The sequence below is a fragment of the Syngnathoides biaculeatus genome, chromosome 12 (assembly GCF_019802595.1).
Source record: "Syngnathoides biaculeatus isolate LvHL_M chromosome 12, ASM1980259v1, whole genome shotgun sequence".
NCBI lineage: Eukaryota > Metazoa > Chordata > Actinopteri > Syngnathiformes > Syngnathidae > Syngnathoides > Syngnathoides biaculeatus.
Window position 1 is genome coordinate 22327387 of NC_084651.1, and position 20815 is coordinate 22348201.

Below are 20815 nucleotides of genomic sequence, written 5' to 3' on the forward strand. Positions count from 1 at the left end.
GCAACACAAGAAAAGTCTGATGTTATGTAGCTGTTGTTAAACAAAGCTCTTCTGTTTCAAATAAACCCGTCCAATGCAGTGGTAAAATGGTCTGATTTAAATGTGACCTGCATATTAGCCACTGGGAGAGTTGTCACATCACCAATAAACAAACGTGTTACAACCATGGCACAGGATGTAACTCAAAGCCAGTGGGCTTTTTTAAGTCCTCTAATGCCGATTAATGTCAACTACACAATTAGTGCATGTTCACCAAAGTGTTTAACTGGATCGATCGCCCGTGCTTATCTGAAGACACACACAAGCTAGCTCTCATTCTCTGGATCTTTTTCATCACCTCTCCTTGTGCAGCTAATTGAAAATTGTTGTGGGGACGGATGAATCTTTTTTGGTTGAATACATCAAACTAAATTTACCCAACATCCCTTTGAATTTTTGGAAAACATTGATATAGTTGTCTGCTGGCCTCAGAATCATCGTGTGGAAAATACTCCTGTACATTTCTGTCCAGCTGCAGATTCCTTCTGCACATTGTCTGCTCACTCTGGGTGACCTGACTGTGGACAACCATTAGACAATTCCCTGTAGCCAGTGCATACTTGTGTTGGGTGAATGGAACAGGGGATATTTGTATCCTTATGTACAGAAAAGAATGTGGGTTTGGAAAGAGGTGGGCTCGTTATTGTCACAGGGTAAATTCCAGGTGGCAAATTCCTGGCATGCTTCTGCAGCAGGATAAGTAACCAAAGCCCTACAGCAGCCCCCCTTCTATCCAGCCAAGGAATTTTGAACTTTTGAAGATGACTCTTAACTTGTTTATGTCTTCTCTGGTTCTTTTAAACCTTCATGACACAATGGCAGGCTGGTGATTATTCAAATGTGAAATGTAGCTTTATGTATTGATGAAGACTAGAAATTGTTTTGAAATATAAAAATTAAAAATAAAACATCCTGTGCTTGATAAAGACGTTTTCCACAGCTTTTCAGGGGTCATAAAGCAGTCACTCACATCTGAAAAGTATACGGGTGTGATCAATCACGCCCGCAGATATAAAGTTGTGGCTGTGTGTTCTGTTTGTAATTATGAGTCTACCTCTTTAAGAGCGGAGGGGGGCGGTGTCAGGTAAACTAGGAAGTAGAAGTAGGCTGAGCAGCAGCTCCTTGTTCGAGGTCGTGTGCTTCCATGTAAAAAAAAAAAACAAACAAAAAAAACACGTCAGGCTGTGGTTCACTGCGCTGGATCGGTTTTCATGTCCACTGAGAGTGTGCAAGAAGTGTGCAATTGCGCAGTGGCGCATCTTAGAGGGAACATTGGTCAAGACTACACAAAATAAGTGACGTCTTTCAATATGTACGTGTTACTACAGGTCACAAATTTTACGTGCGTGATTTTTCGTGCTTGACTGTGCAGATTTGCGAGTGCGATGGTGCGCGGGCGCCTAGGCAACCGTCAAATCACAATTACTGTCATAAAGGATCTTTTCAATGGCTCTATTTAAATCCAGACTTACTGTGCAAACTTTCATTTTTTTTCCCAAAGTTAATTATGTACAATATCCATCCATCCATTTTCTTTGCCGCTTACCCTCACGAGGGTCACGGGGAGTGCTAGAGCCTATCCCAGCTGTCAATGGGCAGGAGGCAAGGTACACCCTGAACTGGTTGCCAGCCAATCGCAGGGAACGTAGAGACAAACGGCTACACTCACAAAAACATCTACGGGCAATTTAGAGTGTCCAATTAATGTTGTATGTTTTTTGGGATCTGTGCGAAAACTGGAGTGCCTGGAGAAAACCCACACAGGCACAGGGGGAACATGCAAACGCCACACAGGAGGGGCCAGGGTTCAACTCGGGTCCTCAGAACTGTGAGGCCAACGCTTTGTACAATGTTACCTTCTAAATTATCAGAGCACTTTTTTTCAAGGTTTAAAAAAAAAAAACCAAGACAGTGGAAACATAGTACCCTTCAATGAGCCGTCATCTTATCATGGTGAAGGGGTTTGTGTCCCAATGATCCAAGGAGCTAAGTTGTCCAGGGTTTCACGACCTTGGTAGGCTCACCCACAATAAAAAGGTCCTTGGTGAGGGACCAGACAAAGCACGGCTCCATAAATGCCTATGACCTATGATGAGTAAAACTAATGGATTCAGGTTTCCCTTGCCCGAAGCGGGTCACCAGTGTCCTCCTCTGGAGCCAGACCTGGAGGTGGGGGTCGAACGCCAACGCTTGATGCCCGGGCCTGCACCCATGGAGGCCGACTAGGCAAAGCCCAAAAGTATAACCTGGGTCCCCCTTCCCATGGGCTCACCACCCGTGAGAAGGGCCACATGAGGGGTGCAGTGTGAGCTGGCTGGTGGCCGAAGGCCACGGACCTTGGCGAACCAATCCCCGGCTAAAGAAACCGGCGCTAGGGACGTGAAATGTCACCTCTCTGGCAGGTAAGGAGCCTGAGCTGGTGTGTGAGATCGAAATGATCTGATGTGCTTGGCTTATATACTATTATATACAGTACATCCAGTTAATGCTGGATGCCATATCAACAAGATCAATTCAATCAATATTTTATTAATGGTCAATATAGAAAATCGGAATTGTTAATTTTATTTTTTTTACTAGTTCATGAGATTGCTTTTCACCATGTAAGTAAAACCATTACACAAGAATAAAAATTAACATCCACAAGCTACAGTGGGGAGCATGACATTTCTGGTTTAAACTATTAATCTAGGTTATTATAGTCACTTTTAGGTCATCAATTATTCATATAACTTTCCTTTTCACAGCCTGACATGGTCTCTGTCCCTCATTAATTGTGCGGTTCTGCTCTACTGTAAAACAAAAACAATAAAAGGAGCTGCGTTCTGATCAGAAGGGCCCTGAGATATTCAGCAGCGAGCACAAGCAACCGTGTGCTGTAGTCTGGATTTACACTGCTGTGACCAGGCTGTATCACATACATACAAGTTGAACAAATCAAAACATACACTGGACTCTGCAAATATTGTTTGCAGTTTTTAAAATTATTTTTCTTTTGGGATTTTTGGGCAAAATCAACACCGAAAACTGTCATTGGTGGTTTATACTTGCTTCTTCAAGAATTTTGGTGATTTAAAAAAAAAAAAAAAAAAAAACGCAGTTATGATAGTCGTTAATTTGTATATTTTTGCTCAAGTCCATTGTATTGTTTAATTATATATACAGATTTGAGTGATTTTTGCATGTTTTCTCCATGCAACGTTGTTCTTTAACTCCTTGCAGGGGGATTTGACATTTACACAATGCAGCGTGGGAAATCTGGTAGTAGTATTAATGCTAATGGTCAGAATTTCTCCAGCACACTAATAACAGCCTAAATCAGTTTACCCACGATACCATTGTTTGTTAGGAGCTGGTCACAGTATTAGGTGGTCACTATTGAAACTTTTTAGAATCAATTCTCTTAAAATTTTTTCACTGAATACTCAAATAATCGCTCCTCCTGGCCAAACAAAAAAAAAATAAATCATCCATCAACTTTCCATACCGCTTATCCTCACGTGGATTGCGGGCATGCGGGAGCCTGTCGCAGCTAACTCTGGACGAGAGACCGGATACACCTAGCATGCATTTTACTCTCATTTATGAGGGCTTCTATCCTTATACTGTCCGTGTTTGTACTGAGTATAGGGTATCAATTGTACAGTATTCGAGACACCAAAATTAGCCTTTGTTAAACGGTTAGCATTTGCAATTAGCATTCATGCACTAGCCATAACCATTTTGGCCAATTAAAAAAAAAAAAAAAAACTGCTAACTACCTTTCAGCTCAGTCATGCTTATTGTTATCTGTACATTACACGTCTAATAGTGTCTTGAAAATCACTTCCGGATGCGCTTTTTTTGGCTACGATTTTCACAGGCCTAACAGTGCATCTGTCTGTAACAAATGTCCGTGCAGTAAACATGGACAGAGGCCAAATTGTTGTGGGTAACATGAATTGGTTTCGGCTGACGCAAATAAGCTTTTATTAATGTTTTATTACCTCAAGGCAGAAATTTTTGCATCAAGCAATTTTTTTTGGTAAACTTACCCAGATTAGCCAATTTTTTTAACAGCCCTATCACAGTAGCAATCTAATATATGACTTTGAAACCAATACAGTATTCCTTCCCAGAGTAATATATCACCCTATTTACACAAACATTCCAGCCACTTTTATAAACACAATTGGAATGAAGTATAAGATGTATTCGAGAGATGTGTGAGCATGTTTATGCATGCATATGTGCGCGTCTTTGATGTGGCCTGTAGTCGTGAATCAACTGCCTGAGTGACAGGCTTAGTGCTCAATGCCGAGACTCCTAGTACATTTAAAATCTCTCCTAATTAAACTTAATAGAATGTAAATTTAATATCTGTAGAGATTGTGTGCCGCTGGCTGGCCTTCCCCAATTTATGGATTGATAGAGGCCGGCTGGAAGGTTAATTGCTGACTTGATCTACTGTCCCCATGACAAGGCTTGGAGCTGATCTGTCGCTACATGGCTAGATTTCATTAGGCTCACTTTCCCCTCACGAGAGATGGTTTTGAATTAGCACCTCCTGTCTGTTTTTGATGGAATTGCAGAGGGACAGAAGGAGCATCAATCTTCTGTCCTTTGTCCTTTCTCTTGCTTGGGCAGGATGAAATTAAAGGTGGGGGTCCTTGACTAGCCTCTCTTCTAGTGAACGGCTGTAAAATGCTCCATAATGACACGTTAACATGACAGAACATTCTTTTTTTTTTTTGTTACGCACACACACACACACACACACAAAACAAACTGGAGATATAAATAACAGTTTTAACTAATACACAATATACAGGGCACAAACGATTTATATATATAGTGTGTGTGTGTGGTGTGTGTGTGTGGTGTGTGTGTGTGTGTGTGTGTGGTGTGTGTGTGTGTGTGGTGTGCGTGTGTGTGCGTGTGCGTGAATGTGCTTGATCTGATTGGCTGATCAGCTTTAATGTCAAAAAGTCGCAGATCCGGACATGACATCAGTAATCAGTAGCGCAAAAGAAATTTACTCCGAAAGCAAGTTTCATTTTAGCTTTCGTAACATGTTTTGACTTAGTACTGTAAATATCTGAATGCAAATAAGTTGTTTTTTTATTAAAATGTCAGCGGTGTTGGACAGACAAGATGTCTTAGAAACGACATGACAAATTTGATCTTTCACGATTGCACCATGTCAGACTAATGCAATAAAATCTTGAATTTCGATACTACCGCATCCCCTCTAATACGATCACAGGGCTTTATTTTGTCAACACAAATACCCAGGATACACTTGTTACCATAAGGAGGACAACAACAATGGGTCATGCCATGTGCTATATCAGAACAAAATGGAGAAAAAGGTGTGGTAGTGGTTACCTGTGCTTGGGAAAGAACTTAATACACTTGTTACCATAGTGAGGACAAAAACAATGGGTCATGCCATGTGCTATATCAGAACAAAATGAAGAAAAAGGTGTGGTAGTGGTCACCTGTGCTTGGGAAAGGACTTTAATTCAATGATTGCTTAAGGTATGTTCATGTACTTTTAACAGAATCCGGCTTGGAAGCAGGCAACAAAACATTATGAGGGCTAGCAAGGTAGTGCTAGCACTAGCAGTTATATGTAAACATACCAGCATTCTGTCAAATCATGCTCTGAAGTTTCATTGTGTGCATTGTATACTTGAATTACAGTAATTGAAATGGAGCAAGTTAGGCATGCATTATTTCTGTCATATAATGTTGGTTTGACCTGAATGATTACAATACATAACCTGACACGAGAATACGTTTGAAGATATTCACTACGTAGTGCACAAAAAAATACAGTAAATGAGCAAGTCATTTAAATAGACATTCTTTCATCTTGTGATTGGATCGGTGATTGGCTCCAAAAATCCTGACTGTCTAAAGGCTAAGTCTTACACACACACACACACACACACACACACACACACCTCATATTGCAGACTTGCACACTTACCCGTGATATCGCAAACATGTTCATTAACTAGTTTATGGCCATTGTCGTGGCTGTTGAACCTAGTCTGAGTAAATAATTTGTATCAGTAATGGGTAAGCAAATTTCCGTTGTAGCCTGTCTTTGACAAGCGTGTGTGTTACTTGGCAGCTATAAATCAAAAGCCGGCAAGTGTAATTAAGTGTACACTACATTAGTCAGGCTAATTAATTTTGGGGGATATCCATCCATTAACCAGCGGGCCAGCACTGATTGGGCAACCCACCCCCCATCCCTGCTTCCCATTCTGACACCAGGGATTTGACTTCCCTCAATTCTCCAAAGTACTATCATGTATTTAAAGACCCCTGGTTACAGATAAATACTGCACGTGTATGTAAACTCCTACCAGCCTTTGTATTTCTCAATATGTTTTAAGGACGTGGCTAACAATCATTAAGAATTTGGTTGAGTATGTGCATTTTGCTGTTGTTTAATTGTGTTTTGATGCAAGTCAAAATGGTGAGCAGTACTTGACTGCAACCAGCAGAGGTGCTTTTCATTTACTTTCAACATGTTTCTGGTCCTAAGAAGAGAATTGACCCCTCCGTGGAAATTGCACAATCCGCGTCACTGACCAATCAGAGGCCAGAGATCTCCATAATCTCAGACAACGTTGTATGGTTCAGTATAGCTTTTGGTAGCGTTTTATCGCGTATTTGGGTTCTTTAACAATAGATATGGTTAAGAGGTGTAGTCACGGACTTTATAATAGTGACGACAGGTATCCTGAAAGGCAAGTTGGTGGAGTTCAATTCATACCCTTTCCAAAACCGAAGACCCAGTACGAAAAATGTCTTGATGGATCAAACTTTGTGGCAGACCGCATCATCAACTGAATCCATCTAAAATCAACCGGAACAGAAGACCGAGTACGAAAAATGTCTTTGATGGATGAAACTTTGAGGAAGACCGCATGATCAACTGAATCCATCAACCGGAACAGATATATTTGCACAAAGGTAAGCCCTATATTTGATTTTCAATACATGTCTCATATAAATGAATTAGCAGTTCTTCGCTTGCATAATATAGCTACGTGTGAATGATTGACACACTTGATCTGTGTTGAGCTATATTTTGCGATGATCTGACTGCACAAACGTGTCTCTGTTCGGCGGTGAGCTAAGCTAAACCGGACTAGCAGTCCTAAAAGCCTTCGATGTGCACCGAGACACCAAGACTGAAGGAAGGATGTTTAAGGACACTAAAGTGGTGATGGTAGTACTCGGTCGGGACTTACGTAGGTTCGGCACTAATTCAAGAATAATTATTGAGGGGGCGCGTGACGTTACACAAAGAAAACGAGAGAAACAACTCGTAAATCAAGCCTCGCCTTCTTTTCCTTCATACGGTGGTTCACAAACGGCTATACAGATACATATACAGATTCTGTACACAAGTGTGATATGTAACACGAAAATAGGAAACTGTCAATGACGAATTTGTCTTTGGGTTATAATATATTATATTATGTGGTTTCTCGGTCTTCCTCCGACTCTGGAAAGATCTTGCGCTAATATCAATGGTTTCTCCGTCGATATGCATGTAAATACCATTGAAATACCGCTCACTGAAATACTTGAACCCCTGCTGTCTGCTTTTCAACGATATTTCACTGTTAGCTAAGAATGCGAGTGAGAAATTAGCCGGTAAATCGGACAGTTTCGCTCTATTCTTTTCGTGCTGCGTCGATATTTTTGCTAATTGTTTGTCTGACGTCAGCGCACGTGGCGTGACGTCACTTCAGGAGGCGTGGTTAAGTGCCCTGTACGGAGGGGTCAATTATGGGACATTGAGCTCTATCTATGATTATCTCTGCTCTGGCAACTCCTGTAAATGTAAATATTCTGCTTGTTATGACTTTTAAACAGGACTGCCAGCGATTCCAAAAGAGTTTTGCCAGTCCCATTAAAACGTACAGCTTCTGTAACCCTCTCGGCTAGGATTCTTTATTACAACAGAGTCTTCTCGTCGATATGACGTAGGCGATGCCGAACCCCCACCTCCTCAACTGTGTGATTCTACAACCTTTTTATGACGTTTTGATGGACAGATGGTGAGGAAAAATGATGCCTTCTTCAGAAGAGATTATTATATGATCATTTTCTGCTCCCGATAATATGTTTAGTTAGCTTTCTACAAACTGGAAACAAGGGGCCGTGCTTCGCCCGCCGCTAGTTAAAATGTGCCACTGCTGGCACATCATTTTCAATGAACCAGTGTGGGAATTTCACCAGTCGACATGAAAATGCCCCCCCTCCCCCCGTAGAAGTTGCGTCATCCGCGTCGCTGACCAATCAGAGGCCAGAGATCTGCATAAACCATGCACCTTTTTGGGGTCCGCCGTTCCCTCAGACAACGTTGCATGGTCCAGTATAGCTTTTGTTAGCGTTTTATCGCGTATTTGGGTTCTTTAACAATAGATATGGTTAAGAGGTGTAGTCACGGACTTTGTAATAGTAACGACAGGTATCCTGAAAGACTAGTTGGTGGAGTTCAATTCGTACCCTTTCCAAAACCAAAGACCCAGTCCGAAAAATGTCTTCGATGGATCAAACTTTGTGAAAGACGGGATGATCAACTGAATCCATCTAAAATCAACCGGAACAGAAGACAGAGTACTAGCTTGCGTAACATAGCTACGTGTGAATGGTTGACACACTTGATCTGTGTTGAGCGATATTTTGCGATGATCTGACTGCACAAACGTGTCTCTATTCGGCGGCTACCGAGCTAAGCTAAACCGGACTACCGAGTCCTAAAACCCTTCGACGTGCACCGAGACACCAAGACTGAAGGAAGGATGTTTGAGGACACTAAAGTAGTGATTGTCGTACTTGGTCGGGACTTACATAGGTTCGGCACTAATTCAAGAATAGTTATTGAGGGGAGTGCGTGACGTTACACAAAGAAAATGAGAGAAACAACTCGTAAATCAAGCCTCGCCTTCTTTTCCTTCATACACAAGCGGCTATACAGATACACATACAGATTCTGCACAAAAGTGTGATATGTAACACGAAAATAGGAAACTGTCAATGACGAATTCGTCTTTGGGTTATAATATATTATGTGACTTCTCGGTCTTCCTCTGACTCCGGAAAGATCTCGCGCTAATATCAATGGTTTCTCCGTCAATATGCGTTTAAATACCATTGAAATACCGCTCGCTGAAATACTTGAAGCCCTGCTGTCTGCTTTTCAACGATATTTCACTATTCGCTAAGAATGCAACTGAGAAATCAGCTGGTAAATTGGACAATTTCGTTCTAGTCTTTTCTTCCTGCGCAGCCATTTTTGCTAATTGTTTGTCTGAGGTTAGCACACGTGGGGTGATGTAACTTCAGGAGGCGTGGTTAAGTGCCCTGTACGGAGGGGTCAATTGATCATTCATTCCTTAATATATGTTTCACTTCACTACAGTCAGTATAGCAAGTGTAGTCAAAGTTGCTTATCTAAATTAGATGTATTTTTCCATCTAGTATTCTTATTAAGTTCTTTGTGTGTTAGCTATCACAATACAAGATGGGACTTCCTGAGACGGGACAAAAGGGGTTTTGTGTACGTATGTTGCAGGGTCAAACTGGGTGGAATCGTATTTGTACATTCTTTAGGTTTGCTGTAGTGGATCAAATCACCGGTAGTTGTTTTCGCTATGAGACAACCATCCTGACGCGATCTGAATTGTCTGAATGCAGGTAACTCCACCCATTTACTCCATCATGCAAGTTAATTAGAACATGCTATTTGACCCATGTCTATTTATTGCCAGATAGGCAGGGATTTCGTAATAATACAATAAAGGCATTATGTGGCTAGAACACTCCAATCTATCACAATGAGAAACCATTATATCACCGATAACCCATCTGGACATAGAAGGAGACTATTCCCTGTAGACAACGGTGTCTGTTTTCTCTCTCTCTCGTCTCTCTGTTTGCGTTTGATGCAAATGAATGCAACGTTGAAGACAGAGAAAAAGAGTTCAGCTATGAGGGTTTAACTTGTGCAATGCAACGTTGCTGGAAGTGATGTCCATATAATTAAAATGCTGGCAAAGAAAGAACAAGCAATGGCTTCTGTTGGTCCTGCTCACTAACAACAGGCCATTTGAGCCCAGCACCAGCCATGCTATTGCCATTGTGTCCTTAGAGGCCGGGGCCTCTGTGACTGGCAGCTGTGAACACCATCCCAACAGCAAGATGGTGTGACCAACCAAGCCAAGGATGAGCGCAGAGCCTGGCACAAACAGGTCCTGGGAGGGAGCATGGCCTTATAAGCCCTTGAGTCGGGCCATGTCAGGTGTATAATATCACGCTCCTGTCATTTAATACTGCACTGATGTTTTCCAAATGTGGTAGAGAATTATCTATAGACATGCATAAGGCAAGCAATCATACTGGATTCGGTAACTCAAATATTTAATTTAGCAACACAGAATACTGAGGTTAAGTGTTTTACTGTCCCTTATTGAATCTTTTTTTTTTTCATGCTCAAATTAAATTTTCTCAGCAAAATAAAAATTGTGTTATACAAGAACACTAAAATATAGGTGTATTATACAAACATGACATCAGGACTTTTTTTTTTTTGGGTGGAGAGGTGTGGAGGTGTTCACACTACTCAGGTGGACCTATTTGAACAGTTACTCCTTCTGACTATTGTCCATTCTATCTTTCTTTATAGTTCAACCATCTAGGCCTGACTCATTACTTGCTACAGTATGTACTTGTATTTGGCTTATAAAATGTTGAACAGATTTTAACTTGTGCAGTTTTTAGAAAACCGCCAGAATGTTGACCGTGGGGGTTGTGCACAAGCATGTGCACACAGCATCCCCTTAGCCGTCTCCAGCATTGTAATCATTTGTTTGCTCTATGCATATGCAAAGAAGCCCTCTGTAAAAGAGAGGCTATACATGGCTGCTCACTCAACAAGTAAGTCACAATTCCCATTCAGTTGACCAAAACCTTTACCTCATGGTGTTTTAATGGGTTGAATTCAAGGCTTTGCAAAGTTAGAGAGGACAATAATGAGTAATGAATAAATTGTCTTTTCTTGTCAAGCTAGAATTGATCATCCTATCAACTTTGTTTTCCTCTGTGTACTTAATGTCATGTTCATCTTCTCTACTAGGGCTCATTGTATTGCAGCTGTAAACGTAGTGTTGGCACCGTGAGCTTTTTAAATAGCTCAGCCCACTGACATTAAGTTACTAAGCTCCAATCACACCTGCTCACAACTATCCCATCATATTTAAGAGTGCCCATTAAGCGCCACATTTCAAATTCATGGGCCTTTAGTCCTCTATGTGTGATTTGTCATTGATGGACATGTTGACCAACCCTTTTAGGAATCTGCTCGCATTTTTGTCTTAGTGGATGACCAAAACAATACATTTTAGGCACATTTCTCTTGAAGGGCCTCCTTTTTCAGGGTGGTAAGAGAGTCAGGGCTGGCCTAACATCTGTTTGTGGCCAGAGCCAGGCGGGACTGGAGCACAGTGGGCCTCCGTGGCCCCCTTCTCCTCTCCCTGGGGGTCTTTGTTCCCGATTTCATGCTATCAGAGCGGCAGCATGTTTTCCTGCGCAGAGCTGTCAGGAGTATAAAAGGCCCTGAGTGGGGTCACATCAAGAGGGATGGGCATGAAAAATTGGTAAAATGTATCACAAAGCCCACCCACTAGATGGTTGCCTAGCGCTCTGTGGTGGGGTGTCAACACCCCACCCCTCTTCCCGTACCTTCCTCTTTCCCTTTTCCTTGACTGAATTACATCTCTTTCTCACCCGGGTGGACAAGCCCATCATTAAGATTAAATGATGCAAACAAATTAAAGGGTGGTGCTCAAATGAATCAATGTTCTTTGTATGTGAACAGGGGATTCCATGCCTCAATGGGGTCCTCACCTCTTAATGCTCACTATAGAAGATTGTCAGTCACCTGCATATATGAAATCAAACGCATTGGGAGCTGAAAGTTGTGGGAAGCAAACGATAGATATGGTCTTTTGTAAAATCACAGTTGTCTAGAGGGAATATGTACAGTATGAATGAATAATCTGTGTTGTCTCTATTGCTGATAAAGCTAAGTATGAAGCGTTTCTTTTTCTTTAATTTTTTCATCCCGTTCTTTGTTGAATCCCAGAGTAATGAACCCACCAGCCTCTGCATTCTTATTGGATACTCACTAATCACTGAGTGCCTCTTCAATATCCAGTAATTGACTCAGCAGCAACAGATTACCTCACTATCTGTTTCCTTTAATTGATTCCTAACAAGAGCTATGGTAGGATAGGTAAATTAAATGAGTGCAATGTTTTTTAAGTGCTTACTAAGTGTTTATACTGCATCAATAGTGATTCTGTTGGCTATATTTAAATGTGATTCAATGGCCACAGCATAGTTAGACATGAATTTGTTTTCTCATTAATGGGACAAATGTTCTTTTTCAGCCATCATTGTGAGTGAAATGAGATGAATGACAATTTTGCTGGTGGCTTATCGTTCTCGTAATAAAGCTTCCTTTGAGGATCATCACAAATGTAGCCGACTGCTTTCAAATGATTGCTGCCTTAAGGTGGCCATTGACTAATCTGTGTATGTATGGCATTATTGAGAGGTTAAGAGACGTAGGTACGTTAAACAGTCTTGGAGACATCTGCCATGGCTGGTTTCAAAATGCTGACTATAAGTGGCAGGGGAGGTATCTCAAATTAAATCTCTCATTAGCTTTTCTTTGTACAGGTGGCCGTAATGTGTCAAGAGCCAGGGTTTGAGACAATGACCTCCTCTTACTGGGACTATTGCGCCATAGAAGAAGAACCCACCCTCCTTTTACTGCCACTACTTTACCCAGAGACGGAGTCACAATGAAGCATCTGGTGGCCTTTTCCTGTGTAGAAAGCTTTTCCCTGGCTATTGTGTTTGTCACCATGAATGTGTGTAGGGGAGCCTTTCTACATTTGTGATTTCACGTATCACATAGGACAAGGTTAACTTAAGAGAGCCAGACTGTTCAAAATGTTTTGAGTATGTTTTAGAATAGTGGTTTGTAACATTGAATGTAGGTTTGGTCAGCTTGTGCGCCTTTCTGTGTGTTGTGAGTGGGTGTGCATGAACCACCCCAGTTGCAGCAGGTCATTGGGGTCAAAGTGATGAATTTTTATGGGCCTGTTCCCTGTGTTTCAGCGCTGTCTTTTTCTCTGCGCGCTGCACTGCCTCTCAAAGACATCCATGCTGGGCAATTTGTCCTGCGGGGCCCTGCAGAATGGGCCAGCAGAGAAGTTAAATACCAGGCTGGAACACACACACACACAAAACATAGACATACATTGGGTTTCTCTCTCACACACTCACAAACCCCGTCGTCCTGTTGTCTTGAATGATTTGTGGCCTGTCCATTATCTATTCCAAGAGGACAAATGCTTTTGGCTGGTTTCTGAAGGTAAACCCCAATGGCAGCCCTCAGTACTTACCATTGTCTTTAGAGAGGTTTCCCAGATGTTATAAAGCACAAGATAAATAGGGCACACTATCACTATCTCACATGCCCTTTTACCTCTCCGAGCTCGTTTTGGGCGAGGGCGTGGCAGTTTAGAAGACCTCCTACAGCGCACACATTGCCAACAAAACTCAACATTACACAGTCCAATGAGTTCACAGGAAAAGATGAGAGTTTCTGCGTCACTTGCTGTTCAGGATGACACTGGGTAGCCTTACGAGGGTCAACAGTGTGATCGGTGGGTCACACACAGGCTAACTTTGTCGTTGATAATGTGTCCACTCTCACCTCACCACTATTTTGAATCACAATCCTGTTCCTTTTGTCAGTGATTGATCTTTGTTTGGAAGCATTAAATTAGCCAGCCATGGGAGGGAAGAGTGGATGACTCTGGCTTGTGTCCAGTCACATTGGGTTGGGAGAGTCTCGACTGATTTACTGGCTGTTCGGTGTAATAGCTAGCTGTAAAGCAGAAGGCCAGATTTGTTGTTCCCTACTTTGAATGGCCCCCTCCTACACCACTCAGGCAGATATTGGTATCATGCATGCAGAATTGGTATGATGAATGACTGCAAATAGAGGAAAAGGGATCAGGGTGCGAAGCAATTCACGTTGAACCTGCCAGCACCGCTGGCACACATTTACTTAGCTGCCAGCATCCATGTGTGGCAGCTAGAAAATAATTGTGTATTCTGACAATGCCACTGCCTTTGCTGACAAAAAGGGGAACCCTTGTCCCTGCTCTCAGCAATGAAGAATGAATCGTTAGCTCATTGTCCACTCATGTCGTCTCTTCTGCTACACAGTCTAGTAAACAATTTTCCGACCGAAGTGAGCTGATTTGAAAATTAAGGAATCACTCTTAATTACTTTAGTACAATAATTCACAACCAGTGTACCGTGAGCGCTCTTCCGGTGTGCCGTGGGAAAATATCAAATTTTATGGAATTGCTCATAAAATTCTTTACAAGAAATGGCGACCAGTTCAGAGTGTAGTCAACCTTTCGCCCGAGGTCAGCTTTTGAGGATAAGTGCCTAGGAAAATGGAATGAAACGGAATGTATCTTTGTCATTCTATTTATGCAGTGAGACTTTGACAGACAGAACAAATAAATGCTCTTCTATTAGTTTGCAGGAAGGACACACAGTATTTCTGTCCACCTTTTTTGACATTTTTGTTTGTCGTTGCCCTGTGAAATTTTTAAAATATTAAAACATGTGCTTTTGCTCCACAAAGGTTGGAAATTAGTGCTTTAGTAGAACAAGGGAGTAAGGTGACTGGACCATTACCTTTATTTCATACATGTTATGTTGTACCTTTTGTTGTTTTTTGTTCTGAATGAATGTTACACCAGGGCAGCACCGACTGCGAGAGAAATATTCCTTGTGTGTTTTTACACACTTGGCCAATAAAGCTGATTCTGATGTAATGAACATTTCCCAAATACTTACGCAGTACCGTTTATTTCTTTGTAGTTGACTTCATATTTATTGGGATTGCAAATTAGTTGTTAATTAAACGCAGGGTAAAAAAAATCCCATCAGAGAACATGTTTTAACTGTTCATACAGTGTTGTTGAGTAACATTTTAATTCTTCTCGATACAACTGCTCTTCATTCCACTTTTTTATTTTGAGGTTATTCTCAACATTGCTATAATTAACATCATGCTCATCTTCCACTTCATCTGCACCGAAAAGTTAAGACTTCTCATACAATCCAAAAAGAAGAATAGAAATAAAAGATATAATCATGAGTTGTTTTTTTTTCCCCATCAGCTGCTGATCTGTTCATAAAATGGTTGTCTGGTCATAACATAGTTGTCTACTTTATGTTTGTAAATTGGTTATCCATTCATAAACTGCTTATCTTTTTATAAGATGGTTATACGTACTGGCACGGACATTTTTCTGACTTTAAGCCTAATTATGAGAGGGACAAAATGCTCCTACTGTTTCATTTCTTCATTAAGTGTTGCCTTTTGTGGTGTTATGACAAACAAGAAAAAGAAAATCTGAGTCTTAAGAAGACTAAGACAAAGAGTATGGCAGCACGGTGGTCAACTGTTGAGCACATCTGCCTTATAGTTCTGAGGAGATGGGTTCAAATCTGGCCTCTCTTGTTTGGAGTTTGCATGTTCTGCCCGTGCCTGCCTGGGTTTTCTTCGAGTACTCCGGTTTCCTCCCACATCCCAAAAATATGCATAGTATATATAGGTGTGAATATGACTGTTCGTGGTTGTTTGTTTATATGTCCCCTACGATTGGCTTGCGACCAGTTAAGGGTGTACCCCGCCTCTCACCGAGAGTGAGCTGGGATAGGCTCCAGCACGCCTGCCGCCCTTGTGAGGACAAGCGTTATTGCAAATGGATGGATGGATGTTAACAGTATTCAATTGAATTCAATGAAAATGATATGTCCCCTGGGGGGATTTAAATACAGCAGCTGTTCGCTTAAGAACACGAGCACAGTAAAATATGCGTAGCCCTAAAAGGGATGAATAAATAAGGATGACAAATTAGACCACTGATACAATGTTCAATAGGTTAGGCAGGCGAGTCCCAGAAAAATGTGAATAATTTCACTTAGATGTAAATTGTGGAGAAAAAATGCTATGGCATACTTTTTTTTTTTTTTGTCTAATTATATCCTTATGTGTATATAGGTGTCACTGCTTTCTGAGTGTTAAGGTTTGGCAAAGTTGTTCCACCTCCATCTGCTGGAAGGACAAGAGACAGAAGGCTTGGGTGTATATATGAGGGTCTTTGGTCTTTGAAGTGGGGCAGATTGCTTTAACCTCTTCTCTAAAAGGACCAGCTGGAATAGAGAGCTCCTTTAAACAGCCGCTTCCTCCTGCGACAGTCATGAGATTATCCTCCATTGATGCATAAAGCTAGCGCCTTCCTCAGCGACCTCTCATCCCAGCCCCCAGCTTCTGGCCCTCAACAAATACTCATTGTTGACCTGTGACACATAATGCAGCTATGTAATGCCAAGTCACTTTGCAGGATCTGATAAAATGTCCAAATGAGTGAAGACATCATACCTTCTACTGGTAATTTCCCTTCTGATGATCAATGAAAGTGTCTCTACATCTCAAGTGCTTTTGAGTGCATTGATCAGTCAAAAGGTTCGGCCGGCCCCGTCATAAGGGAGACTTCAGTGATCTGAAATGGCCTTAAATGACAGTGCAAGTTCCTTATCCTGTCTTGGTCCTTGGGGAGCCACATCCTGTGAAAGGGAGCACTGGGATAAGTTAGAATTGAAGGAGGGGAGCGGCTGTGACCAGTCAGACACAAAGGCTGCTATAATCTGCATAAAAACCTGTATATACTGTTTTTGATTTCCAGTTTTCAATTATATTTAACATTCTTACTTATGTTTTTTTTTTTTTTTGGGGGGGGGGTTGTTTAACCAACTAACAAACTTGATTACCAAAATAACAAGCTGACGCTATCATGACTGTGGTTTTACACCATTTGTAACTGTTTTCAATGAATTTTAGACACCCACTTTTGGCACTTAAAAGAGCAAAAACTGTATTTGGTCATTTCAAACTTTAGTCCAAATGGCAACCACACACCTCAGCTTCAGGCAGAACACTGTGATATCTATCTGGCAATCAGCAAAGAAATGTAAGTTTTTACATTATCTTACAAACATAAAACAAATATAAGTAGAGCTCAGTTCTTCAAGTTCTACTGAATTTGCTGTGAATCTTAAAACATGAATAAAGTAAGTTTCTTTTGGCTTGTCCTTTTCGGGGTCGCCACAGCGTGTCATCTCAGATGAACGCACATATATGTTTGGCACAATTTTTACGCCGGATGCCCTTCTCAGGGAGTGGAGACCCCAGTGGGATATGAACCCACAACCCCTGGTATACCAATTTTTAAGTTTGAATCTTAAAACATGGATGCTCTGTTTTTATGAGATTAATCCTTGGACACATCACTTGTGAGATGTATGTAACCCTTATTGTGAATTTGATGCTGACCAAAAGTGGAAAAAGATGATTTGTCTTAGATATTGGCACAATAACTTTTTAACAGGGAAAGTATCTCTTAGCCAGCACTCTCACTAGCTCCATCTTTGGCCTATTCATTACACAAAGCTGCTTAAGCACACTTAAGCGCATTAGCATTTGGCTGCCAGGTGACCATATTGACCCTGCATTTGGATTGTCTGAATGAGTGAAAGATGGAGCGATTTGTTCGGGCTTTAGGAATTTGCTTTTGTGGATAGACTGAGGCAGACATGGCGAAATGTGGTGGGGTGGGGTGATGTAGTGGGGAAGATATTCCTCTTCTTCTTAGTATTTGGTCTAATCTAGTGTGCCAATCAGGACATTCCTTATACTGAAACTGGATTGAATTGGGACATTTTAGTTCAAAGGGCCTTGTTCTGTTCTGCATATTGGCTTCACCCGATTATCTTATCTGTGCTTTGAATTTCAATCAGCTCATCCACGGGCTGCCTTGTGGTATGGGAACCACTGGCTCAGGGATTACCTCATTCAACTGTTTTCAAACACAGATGGTCGAATGTTTAACTAATTGTTAAAAGAGTCCACAGAGGGGAATTTAACCATATACAAAGTTCATGGGGTCAGTGCATTGGTCCAGTCCAAGAGAAAGGACAGTGCAGTGGTCATATGTGGAAAGCTTGTTTAAAGAACGGTAAAATGATTTCAAGGAATGTTTTGTATTGGGTTGCTTCGCTGCAGTTTTTGTTTGTTGCAAAAATTATTGAGGAAACTACAGTACACTGTGTGTTTTTTTTTTTTTTTTGGTATGACAGATACAGCACTTTGTCTAATTAGTAATATGTTTTCCATATTAAAACTGAGCATATTTTATATTTCTTCCCCTCTTATTTTCAGACTCTCTGTTCCTCCGCTACCATGCAGACAGTAAGAACCACGGACACCAATGAAGTTGACAAGTTAATATTTCGAGAAAGTGACAACGACAGAAAAGTAAGCCAAGTAGTAAATTTGTCATCATGTATACTTTCCATTGCACTCGTTAAATCAACATTGATGTTCGAATTAATTACAAAATAATTTACTGAAAAATGTTTTACTTCTACAAGGCAAATGTGTACATTTCCACATCATAAAGTCACTTTGAGAAATATATTCACAGAACATGTTTTCCTTACAAGCCAAAGGCACCCAAAGGACTGAAGTTGAGTATCTGTTTCTATAAGAAGATATGCATTTATAGTCTGCCTTTCAGATTTCCATAGGTCTTTTGATATTAAAATGTGGGTCCATGTCGCAAATATGGTGGGCAATTTAATGAGTTGATTGTTCTCTATTTGATTCAAAGTGAAATTCAATGGAAATAACTAAATTGCAAATCCAAACTGTGGTGAGAATGCATTGTATTTCAACAAAGTGAAATACTAATACAACCATTTTGTTTGTTGCCCTGTCATAGGCAGTATGTTAAATGCCCACAATTATGGTTTAACATGCATTGCTTTGTGATATCATAGATGTGTGTAGAATTGACTGCGTAACACTGCAGCACAGTGCTCTTCATTAGCGCTCTAATTACTAAATGTTCTTCCCATTAGCGTTGGTATTAATCAGAGGTCCATCTCGCTCTTGCCACCAATGCAGGTCATCCTTCAGCTTGAAAAGAAGCTTTTTAGTTACGTCAACCAAGACGTTTTTCGGGAAAACAATGGGACCTCGGTAAGTCACTGAAATGCCTCCTGACCTTTTGCATATTCACCCACTTTCAATCATTTCTTTATTCCAAGCCACTTAGTACAGGTTTAATTTATTTTATTGAGCTTTCTCTCCCCGATGTATAATCGCTGTGGCTGCAACTGACCGCACTTTACATTGATTTTCAGTACATTGTACGAGCATCAGTTTGTATTGTATTGTATGACCTTTATAAATAAGAAAACGAGAATTTTTTTTTTAAGTCACACAAGATACAAATATGTATTCATCCATCATATAGGTTCAGCATTTTTCACAATAATAAACCATGTTTTGCCATCATGTTGGGAGCCAACCTTTGGCATAGTTTGGATGAATTTTGGCAATTAACAAAACTTTCAAGAATTTTCAACAAAAAGAGCGTACACTACTGAATTTGACCAAATTACCACCAACTACTGAGTGGAAGTTGGGTTAAAATGATCACATATATTTCAAGGGGCAGAATTTATTGGTTTATTATTAGATTGTAAGTGCATATGTTTATACTGTGTACTACATATGTATATTACACAGTTTAAGGCTAAACTTGTTTCAAAAAATGGCAACAAAAAGACGTGTAATCATGCACACAATCATGCAGACTAAAGAACATATTACAGTATGTAACAAGGAGAAACAATTCATTTTGTTCAGTAGAAACGTGCAATAATCAACTTGGTAACTGAAGCCTGCTCTTCCTTCCCCCTCCTTGGCCAAGTCAGACAAGATAGACGGCATAATGGGGGCTTCCAAGATAATCTGGTGGTCGAGTTAAACACACCATGTTATGATCCTTATAAAACAAACTACCTTTCTAAATGGATAACTATCCCTCCTCGAGTTGGAATGGGGAACAACAACAAAAAATCATCGTGCCCTTCATCAACTGTAAGACCTGTACCAGCTTGACAGAAATTTAATTTGAGGCCGCTCTTGAAAATAATTATTTTATTTTGAGAGGAGTAATCATTGGCTGGGACATGATTGAATGTGTCCATGCCTATTGACTTTTGCTATGATTAATAGGTTTGTTTAGTCGATATTCCCATCGAAATTGTATAATTAATTATCCCTGGCGCTGTCACGGCAGGACGATGGAGAGCCCTGATGAGTATTTGGGAAGATTAAATTTTCCGGGTGCTTGTGGCGTCAAGGGGCACAGCGGGGCTCTGCTCCAGTGGAAAGATGGAACGTGTGTGTGTTAGTGTGTTTCCTTGATGTTTGTGTTGTGTGCGTGTAGTTGCCACATAAGTCTCTAAACACAGACCCCCCCCCCCCGTCCATATTGATTCTGTTTCAGTATCTCTTTATTGTAACTTTATCAGTGTGGTGTCGGCGAATCGGGGACCAAGCGATGAGGTGGCGTATGCCAGCTCTAGTAAGTGATGAACCTCGCTATCTGACCTGCCTCTGTTTTTCATGCTGCAAGCATTGCCTGCACTATCACTCTAAAGGCCAGAGATTCCTTTAACATGAAAGAAATATACAAATAATAAGATAAAATAGTGGTGTTCACCATTTTCTACCCGTCAGAATTCCAA

At 40.9% G+C, this 20815-nt stretch overlaps 1 protein-coding gene across 4 annotated transcripts in view; it reads left to right on the forward strand.

Annotated features, from left to right (window-relative positions):
* Window positions 1-20815, forward strand: part of LOC133509797 (inositol polyphosphate-5-phosphatase A-like) — a 218480-nt gene that overhangs the window by 157089 nt on the left and 40576 nt on the right. For all 4 annotated transcript variants that reach the window (XR_009797447.1, XM_061837168.1, XM_061837170.1 and 1 more), the window contains 2 exons: window positions 18435-18530; window positions 19182-19256. Coding sequence is in view for 3 of the 4 variants with exons in the window: in XM_061837168.1 (XP_061693152.1) it covers window positions 18435-18530; window positions 19182-19256 (171 nt within the window). In the remaining variant the exon portion in view is untranslated. The remainder of the gene's footprint in view (window positions 1-18434; window positions 18531-19181; window positions 19257-20815) is intronic.